Source organism: Epinephelus lanceolatus, chromosome 10 (assembly GCF_041903045.1).
Source record: "Epinephelus lanceolatus isolate andai-2023 chromosome 10, ASM4190304v1, whole genome shotgun sequence".
NCBI classification, from domain to species: domain Eukaryota; kingdom Metazoa; phylum Chordata; class Actinopteri; order Perciformes; family Serranidae; genus Epinephelus; species Epinephelus lanceolatus.
Window position 1 is genome coordinate 6,717,479 of NC_135743.1, and position 17,943 is coordinate 6,735,421.

Consider the following 17,943-nt stretch of genomic DNA (forward strand, 5'->3'; position numbering starts at 1 on the left):
CTACTCTGCCTCTGATTGGCTACATTGCTTTTCTTGACACATCTCTCTCGTGTCTCGCCACAGACTGTACATATTTAGTGGATTTGCAGTGGACACCAGAGAAACAGACACAACAAGAGCCGAGAAAAGAGCTGAGAGACAGAGGCATACTGATGTCACGTGTTATTTCCAGGACATGTTCTAAAGTCCCAAAAAAATAACAGTTTTAATTTAGGTCTGTTATTTTTTATTGTTTTACTGACTGAAAAATTGATTTTGGAATTCTGTTTGTGAATTAGTGACAGAGCCAGAGAGCCGACTGAAAGAGGCCGAGACAGAGAAGTGTGTTAAATAGGAAGAGGAGAGAGAAAGATAAAGAGCGATGGGCTGACTGATGATGTCATGTTATTGAAGGAAATGTTCAAATGTCAAAAAAGCCACAAAAAAAGTTTTAATATATGTCTGTTATTCTATAATTTACAGTAATTAAGTTAGTTAACTGTTTTTCCCTGCCTATTTATTTGGCTGACAGTTTTTCAGATCACTGAAATTTGACATAAAGAAAAGAAAAAAAAGTAGCATCGCAAGTACGAAGCTACTTTTATCATTTTCGCGTAGCTTAGCTTGCTACATTTTTCTAGAGGTAGCTTCAGTGTAGTGAAACCTTATTTTGATGTAGAGTTACTAGTAGCTAAGCCCACTACATTTTCCAAGTTGGGGACCATGGGTGTATGAATTAAACTGGATACAGCAGTGGAGGTGGAGCCCAGTTCATTCCTATGAAAGTTGCTAAGTTGCATAAATAGAAAATGCTAACTACACCTAACCATTCTGATACGTCTGCTAGTCGCTGATTATGGTGCACAACAGACTCAACATCTGAGTCTGGGTCTGACTTAGGCTCAAACTTGTACAGCTGAATCTCTCCAATGTTTAATCTAATGCTAACGTTAGCCATCCTGATAGCACTTTTACTGGTCATTCTAGTGTGAGCAACAGTGGGAAAAGCAGAGTGCATAACCATCTGTGGTGGGCGGGACGGAGGCCAGAACCAGAATATCTCAATGAGGGAGAAAGAGTAGATCTGCTTCTGCTATTAAACCCTGATCACACAGAATGTGTTTTGGCAGCTGAAGGCGGCTTTTTGTAATTGTTTTTAATGAGAAGCCTTTTACTTGTTTTAGCGTTGCTACGCGCCTCACATTTCTGTGCTCTAGGCACCTGGTGTTTTTGCTGGGGTGCTCTGAACTCCTTGAGTTGGAAAAAACTTCAACCTCATCAACATCATCTCCGCTTTTTTTCCCATTGTCCAATCCGATGATTTGAGAGGCGGGCCTTCTGTGGTGGTCACGGCAACAAGTTCACTGTTGGCAAACAGTGGAGGAGAAACTGGTGGTGCTCGGCAGGACCAATAGACTCCCTGTAGTTAGTGTTCATTTTTTGTATGCTAGGCCCGACGATAAACAGCAGGTTGTCAAACTGTCCCGGAGTCACCCTAAAGTATAGCCTATCTGGAAACAGCCATCATGGAGGAGAAGCTCCTGGACCAACTGGTGATACTCCCCATGATCCACCCTCTTTTTTAGGGTCTCATGTACCCACACAGATTATACTAAAATAAATAAATAGTAGATTGATTACACAGCAAGCATTTGTTTTGTTTTTTTGCAAGTGGCCTAAAAATTTAAAAAAAAAAAAAAGGCAGTGCGGTGCGCCTCACATTTCTCAACCTTCAAAGCGCTTTCTGTGTGAGCGGGGCCTAATGTAGGAGAACGATGTTCAACAAAACATCAGTAAAAGTATGAGTATTAAAACGTGTCTGGAGGGGGACATTAATGAGTGTGTGTTTACTAAACAAGGAGAAGGGACTGAGAGATTAGAAAACCTGTAGAAAACGTGTAAGAAAAACCAGCACATAAGAAATTCAAAGAAAATACATTTCATTACATTTCATGCCCTACTTTGAGAAAAAACAGCTTTTCACCCCTGAATAGTGTCTTTTGTTTTAAAACTTTTTCTTTGCTAATTTTAAGATACAGGCAGTACATTTACTCAAGTACTGTATTTAAGTGCACATTTTTACTGTAGTATTTCCATTTTACTATTTTAGTGTTTTACATTTCGTTCACTCACAGGCAAATATTGTACTTTTACTCCAGTTTAACTTAAATTTATTTTTTATTTTTACATTTCTTCATATCCTTCCTGTCCAGTGAAAGCCATGTATCTCCTGATGTTTTAATTTTGAACGTTTGTGATAGACTGAAGGATGAAGTGTTCCTTTATAGGTTGAGAAAATTCTCCTTCTTCTAAAGATATATAAACTATTAAAAAACAAACGTATGCATACGACACACAGCCCTTTCTGTGTTTACATGTGCGTACAAGGTTGTAAACAATGCAGGTGTAAAAATATTCAAAAGATCAATTACACTGCACATATTTTGTGAGAGAAAAAATGTATTTGACACATTTATTTGGCCTCAAGGGTACACACAGTTCATTTATGTCTGAATGTAAACATACATTTTTCTTGTTTACAAGAAAACTCCACGGGGAAACTTTAAGGGGGAACTCGACAACACATCAGTGGAGCTTGTAAAAAACAAAGACTGATATCAAACGCTTATATAAAGAGGATAAAAAAAAAAAGACAGAACAGGAGTTACAAATGTTAGAAAGGAACACATTTTAGGTCTAGATTTCAGATTTCTTTTAATGTCATTGTACAAAGATGCAATACAATTCAGGTGCAATCAAGGACCATGCACACGATGACTTTGGGGAAGACACTGTTTATGAATCTTGTGGTGGACACTTCAAACAGGTGAACTGTTGCCCTTCAAAAAAAAAAGTTTGGTTGCAGAGTTTTAGAAAAAGAGACACAAGGTGAGTGAAGTGATGTGCTAATTTTAGATGTCATTTCACTACTGTTAGTTCAGGAGGCAGGTTGTGGCCTCTAATGCAGCCCCTGTCTGTCTTTTTAAAAGTCATTCATGCCGTTAACTAAAGCTACAATACGCTAAAAGTTACAGTAAGTTTTCATCCTCTAATGGGACCGGGTAGATTCCTTCTTGCTGAACCAAAGAAAGCAGCTTTGGCCCGGCTGGTTCATAAAGTCATTATTGTCTCTGCTCTGTTAGTGGGATTAGCACCCAGCAGGCGTGATGATGACAAATGAAGTTGTTTGTGGGGGATTAAGAAGACTTTGAGCTCTCTATGGATTTGAGTGTGATATAATATTTTGTGACACATTTTTACATCAATTTTTCTTAGCTTTCCGTTGAATGAAAAAAAAAATTACAATAAAGATTATAGGACAAGTCAAGCTAATAATTACCTCGGAGATTATGCAGATGAAGAGCAGATTGTTTCTGTAATGACACTGTGGAAACCAAAAGATCAGCAGGAGCAGCCGCTGTGGACGGTTTGAGTCACCACCAACGTGTGCTTGAATCTGAAGTCATTTAAAGTTCTTTCAATTTATATTTGTCTGATTGCTCTAAAATCATTAGTGTCAGCAGCTGATGAACAAACAGAAACATTTCATTTCAATCCAACAACTCAGGTGATTCTTCCAGAAAAAGAAGAGCCATCTTTTTTTTCTTTTTTTTTTTGAGTAAATTCTTCCAACCTAACCTTCTGCCATGGCCCAGTTGGATTGAGAATTAATGGTCGCCATCCCTTTGGGAGGATGTGGAAGTGACGTGAAGTGTAATGATCTCAATCAGGGCCAGGGGTGAGAGACAGAACTAATCACTGAGTGCGCTCCACTACCATAATGCAGTCAGTCGCCCTAATGACCCTGGCGCTCCTGTCAAAGCCATTACTCTCCCCCGTAGTGAAAGGCACATCAAACCGCTGGGGCCCACTCATAATTGGACTAAACTTTGAGCTATGAGAGGACATTACACATGTCCTGTATTAATTTGGGTGCCAGATTTTTACATTGGTAATTATTTGAGGGCAGCTAGGGGGAGAGAGAGAGTGAGTGAGCTGACGACGTCCCGACTGCCGCGAGGGGGTCAAGAAGATGTGAATGTGTCCTGCATGTGTTGATGGTGCGACTGACTCGGCCCGTTACTTAGGTTTTATGCTTTTGTTTTCAAATAAGGATCCAGATGAGATAAAATGTTTTAAATATGTCTTAAAATATATAGGTAGTTGACCACAAAGTCCATGTAGTGGATATTCTGAGGGTTTCAGTCATAACACATGGTCTCTGTCAGCAGATAGAGTTTATCATGGAATTGTCATTTTTTTTCCTCCATGTTGGTTTAAAAGGTTTAAAGTTCATTGTCGACCTTGTAAACAGCAGTTGAGACTCACTACAGGGTCCATTTAGCAGCTGTTCTGGAGCTTTAATTCTCCCATAATCTTCATCAGCAGATCCTCAAATGTGACCTAGAGTCGTCTCCTTTGGTCTGAATCAGGGACTGATTCTGTTACAAAGTTGTATAATTGCCTAGAGTTTGTTCGTGTTCTCACGGCAGCATTTACAAGTGGACCAGATCAAATGCCTTGTGCGAGAAAGCTGCTCTTGATTGATCAGAATTTCCATGTGGGAAAAATCCAGGAAGTAAAGCAAACGTTGAAGAAGAGTACACTTGCAAGATAAATGTGACACTTTCTAATGTCACAATGGAGGGACAACTACGCAGGTTGATTTTAGCGCTGCTCATCGTGGACTATATTGCTGTCATTGTTCATTTTAGTCAAACCATACAATTTGAAAACGAGGCGCGGCTCCAACTAGAAAACAATGTTTTGATGCATTGGATGTGCTGAATGTGCATATTAAGGCAGTACAGGAGGAGGTGCACATTAATAATCCTCCAGGACTGTAACATGCTCATGTTTAACCCAAACAGTGTGTCATGTGACTGCAGTTGGTTCACATCCAGGTCAACTACCATAGTTAAAGGTCCAGTGTGTAGGATTTAGGGGATATATTGGTGAAATGGAATATAATATATTAAGTATTTTTTCCTCAGTGTTTAATCACCTGAAAATGAGAATTGTTGTGTTTTTCTTTCCTAATTTAGCTTTTTATATCAACATAGAGAGCAGGTCCTTGTTTGTGGTGATCATCATGTTGCACCACCATGTTTCTACAGTAGTGCAGAATGGACAAACCAAACACTGGCTCTAGATAGGGACAGTCGCCTTTTTGTGTCGGCCACTGTAGTAAGAAGCCCAGACAGACAATGTTGTAAAAACATAGCTTTTCTAAACTGAGTCGCGTTATTTGGTGTTTTTACCAGTTAAAATCACCTGGTGCTTTTTTTTTTTTTAAATCTTATTTTATTGGAAATGAAGAGACCTCTGTGGATAATTTGGCTCCAGGTCAAAACCTCCTGAGCTCCTGAAACTTAAGTTATCAGAGAAAAAAGGTGAAGTCACATAGCAGGTGCTGGGCGAGCAGTCTGTCTGTGACGTGCCAAAAAGTGTTCGAGAAACACTGATTTGAAACATGAAACTGCTTTATTCAGTGTTTTTACCAGTTGTACTCACCTGGGTCTCATTTATAAAACAGTGCGTAGGATTTATACTAAACATGTACGTACAGACAAAAAATAAATAAATCATCATCATCAGTCAATTCTGTTTTGTGCAACTTTTGTCTGTTTGTTTTGGAGAGGATGAGACCTCTGCAGATAATTCAACTCCTGGTAAAAACCTCCTCAACAGTGTACACTGCAAGGAATTGTAACCAGGAGAAATTTCAAGTGGTTACAGTCCTCATTGCTGGACACTACTAAATCTCCTTAAATCTTACACACCATTCCTTTAATGCTAGTGGGGGCTCCTACTTTCAAGCACTTTGTAATTAAATACAAAGTGCTATATATACATACATATACATATATATATATATATATATATATATATATATATATATATGTATAAACACACACACACACACATTTATGTTAAACTGGATTATTTTAAAAGTTTTACCCCTTAAAGGAGACAAACGCTGCATCAGTGCAGAATGACAAAGTGCTTTATCCACTCCCGGTTGCTTGAAATCACTGTTTACTGTTGCAAAAGCCGCAGCTCCACTTGTACAGATCTCAGATAATAGAGCCCAAACCAAAGGGGAGACAACCTCTCCTCGCTTTTGCTCTCTTGTTTGCAGCTATTGTCCTGTTTGTAAGAAAATCAAGTTACAATCTCTCAGATATATCCATCATCTCACCTCTCTGGCTCGCGTTGGAAGCGTGAGGTGAGTCTGCGGGGATCTTGAAGAATTCTTTTGGTCTTGTGCTTACAGCGTCTTGAAGAGACATCAAGAGAAGCCCCATTGATTTTTTCTCTTTTGGCTTCTCCTAAATTTCTGTACAGAGAGCTAGCAGGGGGTCCTCCCTGTAGGTGCTGTTTCAATAGTGCCACTCAAAAATGGAGTGGGTCAAAACAGATTGCTTCAGTGGGAGGGGGGGAGGAGGGGGGGAAACAAGCCCAAAAAGTTTACAGCAACTTTGTCTCACTTCTTTCTTGAGGTGTTTTCAGAGCACACAAGTTTGTCAGAGTTTGGTGTGTTTTTCATGAGGCCTTGCCAGCATTTTCTGCTGACGCCGACTTAGAAGTGTAAATTAAAGGAAATTTCAGCGTCCCTCCGTAGTTCATTACTTGAGACTTACAATCTGTTCACAAGGGCCTCTGCAGACTTTATGGCTTAATTGATCTCTGATATATGTAGTTTTTATAGTAATTATTTGTTTATAATAAAAACTTTGTTTAAAAGATATGTCATTAAAGAAGTTATTAAGTTACTTCTCAGGCAGCAGTTTTGTCTTCTTGCAATGTATTTAAATAGTCAACATGCAGGTTTATACAATTTAAAAGACCATTGTAAAGTTTTAAGTTTAAGAATGTGCTTTAAACTTTGTGAAGTTAACACTGTTGGAGAGAAAAAAAATCAATTAAAGGAATACTTCACCTGCAAGATGACCCGCTGCCTTACAAACCATTTATAATCTGAAGTTCTGTCAGTGCCTCAGCAGCAGGGTCTCACCCATATTGTTTTAAGATAGAAGTCTGATACAGACTCTTTTGTACTGAAGCTGCTGGTTTTCAATATCTTTAAATATGACCACAGTCAGTATTCATTGTTATTTTAGAGAACTGCACTCTGGTCAGGATGGAAAAAATTTCAGGAATTATCTGCTCATTGTTCAAACCGCTCCTGACACCTCTTAGTGTTCACAAGTGCATCAACATTAGTTGTGGAGAATCTTTCAGTGGGCCAGATTTGGCCCTTCGCTGGGCCAGATCTGATCCCCAGGCTGTATGTTTGACACCCCTGGTCTAAAATATCGTTGTGAAACCTGATCATATTGCTAGTTAGCCCACCCCCATGCACTCTGCGTTCACTAACACTTTCCATTAACATGCCTGTCTATCAGCAAACTGCATCATATGGTCGTTACTCTAAATATATTTTATTCTGTAAGTTCACGCTGAACCCGACTGAGATGGTGTTAATATACTGTTGAGTGTCTCTGTCAGTCACACCACGCCAGCGTGTGTAGCATGAACTGTATCACTGTAACACTGAGACCTCCAGTGAGGCTGCACTTTGTGCCCCAGGTCACAGAGAGAGTCGGGAGGAGGGGGTGGGGGGCAGAGAGGGTGAGAAGAAGGTCGAGAGTGACTTACAGAGAGACACAGAGGAAGGAGAGGTGGAGGAAGGGAGAGGGAAAACAACTTGGTTGCCGTGGTGTCGGCAGCATCCTGTAGGTTAGCTGGGAGCTGTGATTACTCACAATGTGTGTTTAATTAATTAGCCTGTGTGGAGATGGCGTGCTGTTCATCAGGGTTTCTGTCAATACCTCTTCATCCCAGGTTCAACCCCGCTGCCACTGCCTGCACACAGCTTCTTTCATCTCATAGAAATATACTCCAGAGACACGCGATGTGTAACTGCACTGTGTGGGAAGTTGGGGGAGTTAGTTAATGAGGAGTAAGAAGTGTCTCGGATGTAAAATAGTTATACTTCTGTTCAGGCTGTTGAGAAGCTTTACATGTTCTCCAGACATCAGCAGGATATAAATGTGACCCCAGAGCCATAAAACATCATATTTCTATACTGAAAACAGCACATGGTAGAGCTGCAGCAGGCGCTCATCATTAGTGGATAAGCACGCTGACACCAGGATGTAGAGTCATTTGAAGAAGGCCCAAACTGTAGGCTTTTAAGTAGGAGGAGCTGAGAATCACTTTCCACAAACTCAACATTGTTCGTAGCACCTGAACTAAAGGTTCAATTCTGTCTTTCAGGACGCCTCCATCGCACATCGTTTCCATGTTATGAGGGAGAAGCACCCTGAGAAGTTCAACAGCAGGTAAGTTTGCTTCTTTGTCAGTACAGAAGATGTGAGTTTTTGACCCAGTGGTTCCCAACTGCTCTCGTGTCAGTGTCCATACAGTTATCAAGTATTGTAAAGGAGTTACTGCTAATTAAGGCTGCTAATACTGCACACAGCAACTGATTTAAAAAAGGAATCTGCAGCTGCAGTGCTGAAAATCTTCCTTCCTTCCTTCCTTCTCATTTAGTCAAAGTTAAACCAAACAAAATATATTTCGTTTCATACTTGTGTTCAACCAGTTGCGGAGTTAACTTCCTTTCAGTCTCTTCTACAACCAGTAAAGACTTAAAACAGACCTACTGCCAAATTGTCCCAGCGCTCACTCGTGGTAGTGCAGCAAAATAAACTCTAGAAAGCATTTTCTCTATTGATCACCATTAAAAAGAGAGAATAAAACTGTTGCCAGGATTCCTTAAAGTGGAAACAAGGTCAGTTATGACTCTTTGCATTATGAGTTTTTACCCATAAAGTTTTATCTTTGAAAAATTTCCCAGAGTCAAGAAAAGTGTCAAGAGATTTTTCGTGCAATTTTCTTTTAGATGGGCAGTGCTAGCAGGAGCAACACTAGTGAGCATGTGCAGTAAGTAACCAAGAAGCTAGAGAACTTTAACCTATCCCCTCGGCAAGCAAACTGTTGCGTCTTTAAGTCCAGTTCTTATAATCAAATTTACATCCATGCAGCAAACGGAGGTTGTTGTGTGTTGTGTCGTTAGAAAGATGGAAATGATTTATTAAAGTTGTACAAAAGCAGTATGCCAGAAATCTCTTCCAATTGGAAGTAAAGACGACCCGCTGTATTATGTTCTATCTGAACTCGTTATTATGTTCAAGATGTGAAAAAAAAGAGGTTGTAAATTTTTCTTGAGACGGATGGAGCCTTCCAGCTCTTTCACTCTGCAAAAACTATGCTCTGGTGTGTATTCTATATAAACAGTATATTCTGTATTCACTTATACCCCTTGTCCACCAAAATAAGCACGTTTACGCAGGTTTTTTAAACAAGGGTAAACCTGCTGCTTGTGGTTTTTCTTGGTGTGTCACGTTTGACATCACGGAAAGGCCGAAAAACAGGTAAACTGTAGAGAGGAGCATGGAGGCATATGAAAACTTTATGATGGTTACTTCTTTTCATATATCTCTTACTTTTTAGTCTCTCAAACTCGTTGCAGGCTAATTTGGATCAATGTTTTAGCACTGCTTGGGCGGAGACGGACAGTATTTACAGTAGTGGGTCGTCATTACATCTTGCCGAAAAAGGAGCAAAAATGAATATGTTCACTCAGGTGTTGTGGTCCAAGATGTTAGCGGGTGTTAGAAGGGTATTCATGCAAAAGGAAAAGGGGCTTTATATTCCAAAACTTAGGAACTGACCTCACAATGTTTTCAGGAGACCAGAGCTGCCCCTTCAGAGTTTTAAATCTTCTACATTTATTGCCAATGTTGTTAATTTCGTTGACGAAAATTTTTCATCAACATCCTTTTTTACCATGACGAAAACGAGACGATGATGAGCTAAAAACAGAACTTGATAATAAAAGCGAAGACAAAATCGATGCTTAATTTTCGATGACGAGACAAGATGTGACAACAATGTTCGTGGTGGGCTATCAGACATTGAGAGCCGAGAACAGTGGTGTTTAGCTAGCCAGCAAAAACACTCACACCGGAGCAGCATCAGCTGTTGGTGAGTTGTGAGCTGTAATTCAGCAGTAAATAATCAGACGTGTGTGTCTGACTGGATGGTGAAGCTGCTGAATGGATGTGTGGAGTTTGTTAGTTGCAGCGGTAGCTGTTAGCAGTTAGCTCCGCCTGTTGGCCGCTGAACGGCAGTGGGGAATGACAAAAAAAGTTTAGTTTGAATCACCAACTCTGTGAGAGGACACGAGTTTAAACCTCCAGACAAACATGTTGCAGATGAAGAAAGAATTCAGACTTTAATCAAGTTATTTCTGAACAGTCAGATGGATAAGTCAGAGTTTACAATGAACCTGGGGACAAATCCTAGTTGTCTCACATGAGTTATCTGTCCTGTCAAAGTCTTTGAGATCATAAATAGAGAGATGCTGAGCTTTTTAAATGATGATCATTGAGTGTGTGTTCGTAAATCAGCCCCAGTCAAACACTGCTGGAGAAATGACAGTTTATAAGTGTGCAGAAATTATTTGTCTAAATGAAATTATTATACAACCTGTCATCTTGATTCTAATTTCTGATACACAAATTAGCCTCTCTTGATTAGTTTAAAGGTAAAAAACATAAAAAACATAATTTTGTTGACTAAAACTAGACTGAAACTAAGAAGGGTGAAAATGTGACTAAAACTAATGAGCGTTTTTGTCTCAAGACTAAGACTAAATCTAAAATAGCTGTCAAAATTAATACTCCTGTAGAGGCCCGAGTACGAGGCTGAGTAATCTCCAGGCTCCTTGAATGAAGGTAATGTTCCCTCTTTTTATTTTTAAACCAGCGACCATGATGGAGATAAGTCTACATTTTTAAAAAGGTAAAAAGCAAATATCAGTCTCTTCCCAGTCCAAACAAACCTACAGTGAATTTACAGCCTCTCCCTCAGCGTGTCCCCTTCCTGACAGCAGACAGCGTACCTGCTCTGGAGCTCAGCGTGACGGATGGACGGGCCTCATATTTAGCATTTGTGATTACCTCAAGGAGATGCGTTCACCTTTGGAGATGAACAAATGTGGCATCTATGTTTCCATCAATATTTAATGTCTCCCATACGTCTCCACTAGCACCAGGGAGTAATTGCAGGCCTAATTGAATTTGCTTGGCTAGTTTGACATCATGGATCAGTCAGACTGATGACACACAGCCTCCTAATAATCCCATTTGTACTCATTATCATATTTTACCCTGGTCTTAGTACAACATTTAGCCAACTACCCCTCTGCTGCTTGTTGCTTGAACACGTCGGCAAAGTGGTCCAAAGGGAAGTGACGGTGGTTTCAGATAAACACAGGCCTGTTGTTTAATAGTTACAGATGGACATGTGGGATGTGGAGAGGCTGTTAAGTTATCTGAATTTTCTGATTGAACAAAGAGGGTGTAACTCCAACATGTGGACACACAGCTTGTACATTTTCCTGCTCCAGTGTTGTTTCTCTCACATTCAGTCACACAGACTGCATCTCTGTTGTTTCACACTGGTTTTTGAGCCTTTTGTGAAAAATGATTTAGATATTTTAAGAAAATGATTCCGTCTGTTATTTGAATTCAATTAATAATTCAGGAGGGGGAATGGGTTTAGGATCTCTCTATTACACACTATCCTTGCCAATTCAATAATGCATGATTATAGTTTTTCAAGGTAGCATAGATTTTGTTGGATTTGTCCAAAGGGCTCGTGTCCATTGGAAGTGTATTGCAACTCATCACAGAGTCATTTTCCTGCCGCTGGAAGCTCTTTCTCAGGAACTTTGGTGACAGCGGAGGCAGCGTGTCTTTATTTCACTCTTATCTGCAATTGAAATATGTTTTTGGTGAGAATTAATGAAAAAGAAAAGATATTTTTGATGAGTTTTTAACAAGATTTAAGCACCATTAAACTTAGACAGTCACACTGGAAGCTTTTTGTCAAATAAACAAATGATAACCCCAGAATTTAGGTTTTTTCTGTAGAGATAGTGTTAGGTCAAGAGACAGAGACTCAACAATAAATAAATAATAAAAACCACAATGGTAAGGATAATAATTCCAAACATTTTTCAGAAACATCCGACTACCTGCAAAACATAGACGTTAAATTAACTACAGAGCACAATACGAACAAAAAAAAGTTTTCCATCAGATGCAAGTGACAAATAAATAAATAAATAAAGTTATATCTTGAGTTGTAAATTGTGAAGTTATTTTGCATTTAAATCATCTTTTCACATGAAGACAACACAGAACAGAAACAGCATCTTCACATGTGGTATTACACCAAACCAAATTATAATTAACAGCTTTTTAACAGTTACACAACCTCCCTGCTCCTTTTCCAGATGTGGAATGTAATTAATTACTGCTCCACCTGATTAATTTTATCATATATATCCTAACTTTGTGTTTTCTGTCAGAAAGTAGGAACTTTCTTCAGAGCTGTCTTTGTTGCTTCCTGCTGCTGTTCACCTCATTTTACAGTAAACAAGGTCGTCTTGAAGCAATATTTGAATGTGTGTAAAACCCTGATGAAAATCTGACCTGCCTCTGAGATATCTGGGTGTGTTCACACTTCACAGTAAAATTCATTATCATGCAGAAAAGAAGCGGCTTGAAATTTAAATGTCTAATTATTCAATGTTTCAAAAGTAGACTCAGAGTGGATTTATAATATTGTTTATTTTATAATGTTATTAAAAGGGAGTGAAAAGATGATTGTTACTGTAAAAGGTCTTGTAAAGTAGATTTGGAGCCTTTTTTTTTTGCAAAAGTTTTATTTCAATGTATGTTATTGAAATAATTATGTATTTTAGTTTGTGATGCTTAAATTTAGTTAATTTCTTGATAAATATTCTACGTTTTCTCAGGATAAAGTATAATCTAACATCAAAAGTATTTACTGAAGCATTTTATGCCCCTTTCGAGACCAACCTGCGTCAATCTCTGCATCATACAATTACTTTAACATCTCCTGTTTGATACAAAAAATACTAGAAAAAGAATAAAAATCTCCTTCTGATCATGTTCAGCCTGCAAACAAAATGTACTTTGGACTAACAGCGCTGTTGACAGAAGAATAAATAATGTATCTGAACAGCATCTTTGCACATTTTTCAAAGATAAAAGACAGTAACTGTCAAATGAACAAAAAGTAAAAGAGCAGTCCAACCATTGAAAAACATGGTTCTCGGACCCTCTCCAACAATGCAGTTATTTATTGAAGTATGAATAAAAAACAAAAATAATGATAAAATCACATTTTAAAAAATTAATTAATAAATAAATTAATTTCTATTTTATTTCTCTTGTTTAACTTGTTGGGTGTCCAGGGAGGGTTGGTGTGTGTGCTTAAAGGTTTGTGTGTATGTCTATTTAAAAGAAAAAACATAAGAATAAAGTTTTAGGGGGGAAAAAAAGTCACACAAGTAGAAACAAGAAGAAAATCTAAGATATAAGGATATAAAGTACTCAACTTCTTTAAAAAAAGGGATAAAATATAACAAATAAAATATGGAAAAAAGTGAGATAAATCAGTGGTTGCATAAAGAGACTAAATGTGAACAGGAATGTACTGTTTTAAATATATATACGTAACGATATCAAAGCCACAGAGGTTTGTTAAGTAATCGATAAGTCAATTGAAAGAAAATTAACGGCCAGTTATTTTGATAATTGATTAACAGTTTATGTAATTCTAAAAGTAATGTTGAATATTTGCTGGTTCTAGCTTCTTCAGTGTGAGAATTCTCTGCTTTTCTTCGTCATTTATGACAGTAAATGTGGTTTTATAGACGACACTTTGGGCTCTGGAAAATTTTGATGATCATTTTTTGACATTTTATCTCCAAAAGAATAATCTTAAAAATAACTGGCAGATTAAGCGATAATAAAAATAATCATTAGTTGCAGCAGTTAGTAATATACATGGAATAAAGTGCTCATTTTTATGTATTTATATTGTTACCATGTATTTCTGAAACCTTGCCTTTGCTCTTTAACTGGCCTCAAAGTCAAATTAAATAGCTACTCAACTTGTAAGATTTCCGTACGAATTTGAAAAAGAAAAATGTCAAACATTGAATTATTAGATTTTAATATCTGACAGCAGTAATGGCTCTTCACTTCCCATATGTACCAAATCTATACGTTTTGTCGCTGGTTTGACCTTAAAGAGACTGAATATTTAATGAGCTCTAATTACCAGCCAAACAACATCATGTAGCTTTTCTTAATTATGAAATGAGGGGATTTTGTTGATGAAATGCAGGGGTCATATACTCTCTCTTCCCCCCTTCATTTCTCCCGTTCTATCTATCTTCTGTATTTGCACCTTGGGGTGATTACCAGGGCGAAGGTGTGAAGATTTGACACTCGGCAGATAGATTCATTTACTGCCACTGCCGGACCTGGAGGTGATAATGAGGTTGAGGATTAAAAGCAGACAATCAGTCGGCCCGTGACGAGGGCCGCGCCACCTCCTCCCCCATCACCACTCCTCCTCCTCCGCCTTGTTAAAATATACTACTCCCTTTTTTTTCACCCCGTTTTTTGCTGATCTCCTATGTAATTACACGCTAATCTCTGACTCTGAGGGAAAGAGACGGATAGTGAGGGGGACGAGGAAAGAGAGGTGGAGGAAGAGAAGGAGAGAGGGTTTAGAAAATTAAGAACTTTGTGCTGTCGTAGTTACATTCTTATATACTGTTCATTTTTATTTTGACAGACATGACTTTACATTTCTTTTTAGGACAGGTTTTATTAACTCAATGTACAATGTAACTCATGTCCAATAAAGTGACACCAACTGTAGGCACAGTAACGGTAACAAAAGACATAATGTCTGTTTTAACATTTTGACTTCTCGAGCAAAACTGTCACAGTTAAGTTCATGTATATCCAAAATAATTAAGTCAACAATTTAATTTTTAAAAGAAACAGGAGATCATTTTGTGCAGGTCTCGATTAGATAGCGCCACCATTTACCCTCTTCCAGGGCATAAAATTAACACCGCCAAGCGCCAGTGGCGGGTAAAAAATGAATTTGGCATGTAAAACAAAAACACACACCCACCAGTGGCCGATGGAAAATTTTGAATTGCATGTGGATTTTTTATGTGCTTCGACCATTTCTGCCAGCTGTGTCAGACCATTTTGACTCTCGCGGCTTATTGTACGTGTGCCAAGAACGCATGACGTCAGCTACCGGAACCCTGGGCATTCTATGGTAACTTCTGAGCAAGATGTGGCAACACATTTCTGCCGTGAAGCCACCTCCAGAAGAGGAAAAACGAAGATGAACATGTTGGATTTGGACAGGAAGAACAGGCAGTTAAACGGAGTACAAATGTCGCACGGCATTTTATTGAAAAATGGAAACTAGACAACGCTGGCCAGCCGCGGTCATGGCTGACCTACGACCCCCACACCAACACAATGAGCTGCAGCCTTTGCCGCAAGCACGTCAAAGAAACACGGAGGACAGGGTTGGATTTTCCTAAAGTTGGATTTTCATACAAAAAATGTCAGGTTATTATTTTTAGTCAAACAAGGCACGATTTTTTTTATTTGGCTGGTGAAAAATATGTTTGGCCGGTAAATTTTTGGAAGTCACTAGCCAATGGCAAATGAGGTAAAAAGTTAATTTTACACCCTGCCCTCTTCTACATTACTCCTGAACAGTGAAGTGCCTTTGTGCTTTTGTGTCATTGATAGCCTTGAACAGAGGAATTATGAGTTTGGGTTGTCCGTCCATCCATCCGTCCCATTCTGATGATCCCGATTTCTCAAGAAGGCCTTGAGAGAATTTGGCACAAACATCCATTTAGACACAATGATGAACTAATTAGATATTGGTGGTCAAAGGTCAAGGTCATTGTGACCTGGTCTGTCTCATTCTTGTGAATGCCATATCTCAAGAACACCTCGTGAGAATTCCTTCAAATTTGGCACAAATGTCACTTGGACTCGATAAACTGATTAGATTTTGGTGGTCAAAGGTCACTGTGATTTCACAAAACATGTTTTCGTCCATAACTCAAGACTTCTTCAGCTAACTATGACAAATTTTCACATAAATGTCTGATAGGATAAAATGATGAAGTGATGATTTTATATCCAAAAGGTCAAAGGTCAACTTCACTGTGACATCATAATGTTCTGCAAAAACACTTTTCTGGCCATTACTCAACAACTCGGGAACAGAAGGGGAGACACTTATCTTGGGTGGCTACCCTAGAAACAATTTTTCGAATAATCCCCCCCCCCCCCCCCCCCGGAGCCATGCACACAGAGATCCATTCATCTTTAAAGGCCTGAACATACTCAGGCAGAACGTACGGACTCAAAGCGGACGTCCACAAGCCCTGTGCACGCAAAGCTCAGATTTTATGACCGCGCGGACTCCACTCCGCGCACCAGTGAGTGCTTGGCATGTATTTTTCACATCGCGGGGATTTTTCACGGACATTTTTACAGGAAACTACAACGCGGAAGTGCGCTCGACTATGAAAGCCCGAATGACTGTGGACATTCCTCGCGGAGTAGTAGTCTCTGCATGTTTCTCCTGTTTGTAGAAGAGCATCAAACTAGCTGGTAGCCCATCTCACACTGCTGTAGCAATCCTATACTGCCCTCCTGCGGTTAGGAGCTGAATTGCATGTCAAATAAAGGGGGGAAATAAGATGGCGAATAGTAATAGTCGCATTAAAAAATCAATTTTTCAAAAATAAAATGACTATTTGAAATTCGAAAATCGTGACCCATCCCTAATTTAGAAGACAAGTACTCATAGCAGCTTCATGTAATCATGTATAATTTGTTGGCATTCTGAAAAAAGGTGGCACTACAGCAACATCCTAAATTTTAACAATCCTATCAACAGACGAGAATAGCGCTAATGATTTTTGCAATATCCCAGCAATGCAAACCGTTTTTTGTGCCTTGGGCACGTGTAGTGACACTTGTTATGGTTCCAAAACCAAAATCAAACTCTGAAAAGTAAAGAGTCAACGTCAGCTAGCTTCATAGCTAGCTAGCTAGGGAAGGTACAGCCTACTTAGTGTATACACATGCTGCTTTTGCTTTTCACCAATTATTACAGTGAAACAAAGACCGACCCTGCTGTACAGGAACCAGTGGAGGGAGGCAGGGAAACTTTCTCAGATATTCAACCACCTGTGTGTCATCACAGTGTGTTTAGATGAATAATGTTAAGCTTCCCACCCATCTGCTGGCAGAGGTCCCAGTGCTTGTGGCATGGGTCGAAGCCAAACATGTTCATCAGCACACACTGTGATGCCACACAGCTGGTTCAATATCAGCAAAGTTTCCCTTTATATTCATTGTCTTGTGTGGTGATCAGCAGTGATGTGGTGGTTCACTTTTACACTGTGATCTGTAGCCTATAGTTCGGCTTTAGCTTCTAACTATCTTTGTCTTTTTAACCTGTTGTTGCTGCTGAGTCAGTTTGACATCCTGGATATATCCTTCAAACACAGACTGTAGACCCCTCTGTCTGCTTCTCTCTGGAATCACTCTTTCATTTCTCCAAAAATATGATAAAATATTTATTTAATATTTCTTCAGGGAGTGCAGTTAGTGAGTGTGGGCTACATGCAAACTCTGACAGCTTGACGGGCCATCACAAAAATATTGTAGTTCCCAATGGTGTTAAGATAATACTGATTTAAAGACAACATGAGCTCTATGAGGCAAAACATCTGATATGGGACGTTTCAGCCGCAGCACCAAAGCTGCTGTGGCTTCACCTGCAATGTTTGTTTATTCTGTGGCATCAATCATGGTGCCTTGATGTTCCCATGATATTTGCTCTGCATACCCAGATCTATTTTTGGTCCCGAGACATCTAACACCGTCACGGCGCTCCTCCAGAGCCGCTCTGCCCCCGTGCGCACACAGGCTCTCGCTGTGCTGT

The 17,943-nt window shown here is 39.2% G+C and overlaps 1 protein-coding gene across 2 annotated transcripts in view; it reads left to right on the forward strand.

Moving 5' to 3' along the window:
* Nucleotides 1-17,943, forward strand: part of dgkb (diacylglycerol kinase, beta) — a 112,346-nt gene that overhangs the window by 63,055 nt on the left and 31,348 nt on the right. For both annotated transcript variants that reach the window (XM_033641666.2, XM_033641667.2), the window contains one exon: nt 8,263-8,327. In XM_033641666.2, coding sequence (XP_033497557.1) covers nt 8,263-8,327 — 65 coding nt within the window. The remainder of the gene's footprint in view (nt 1-8,262; nt 8,328-17,943) is intronic.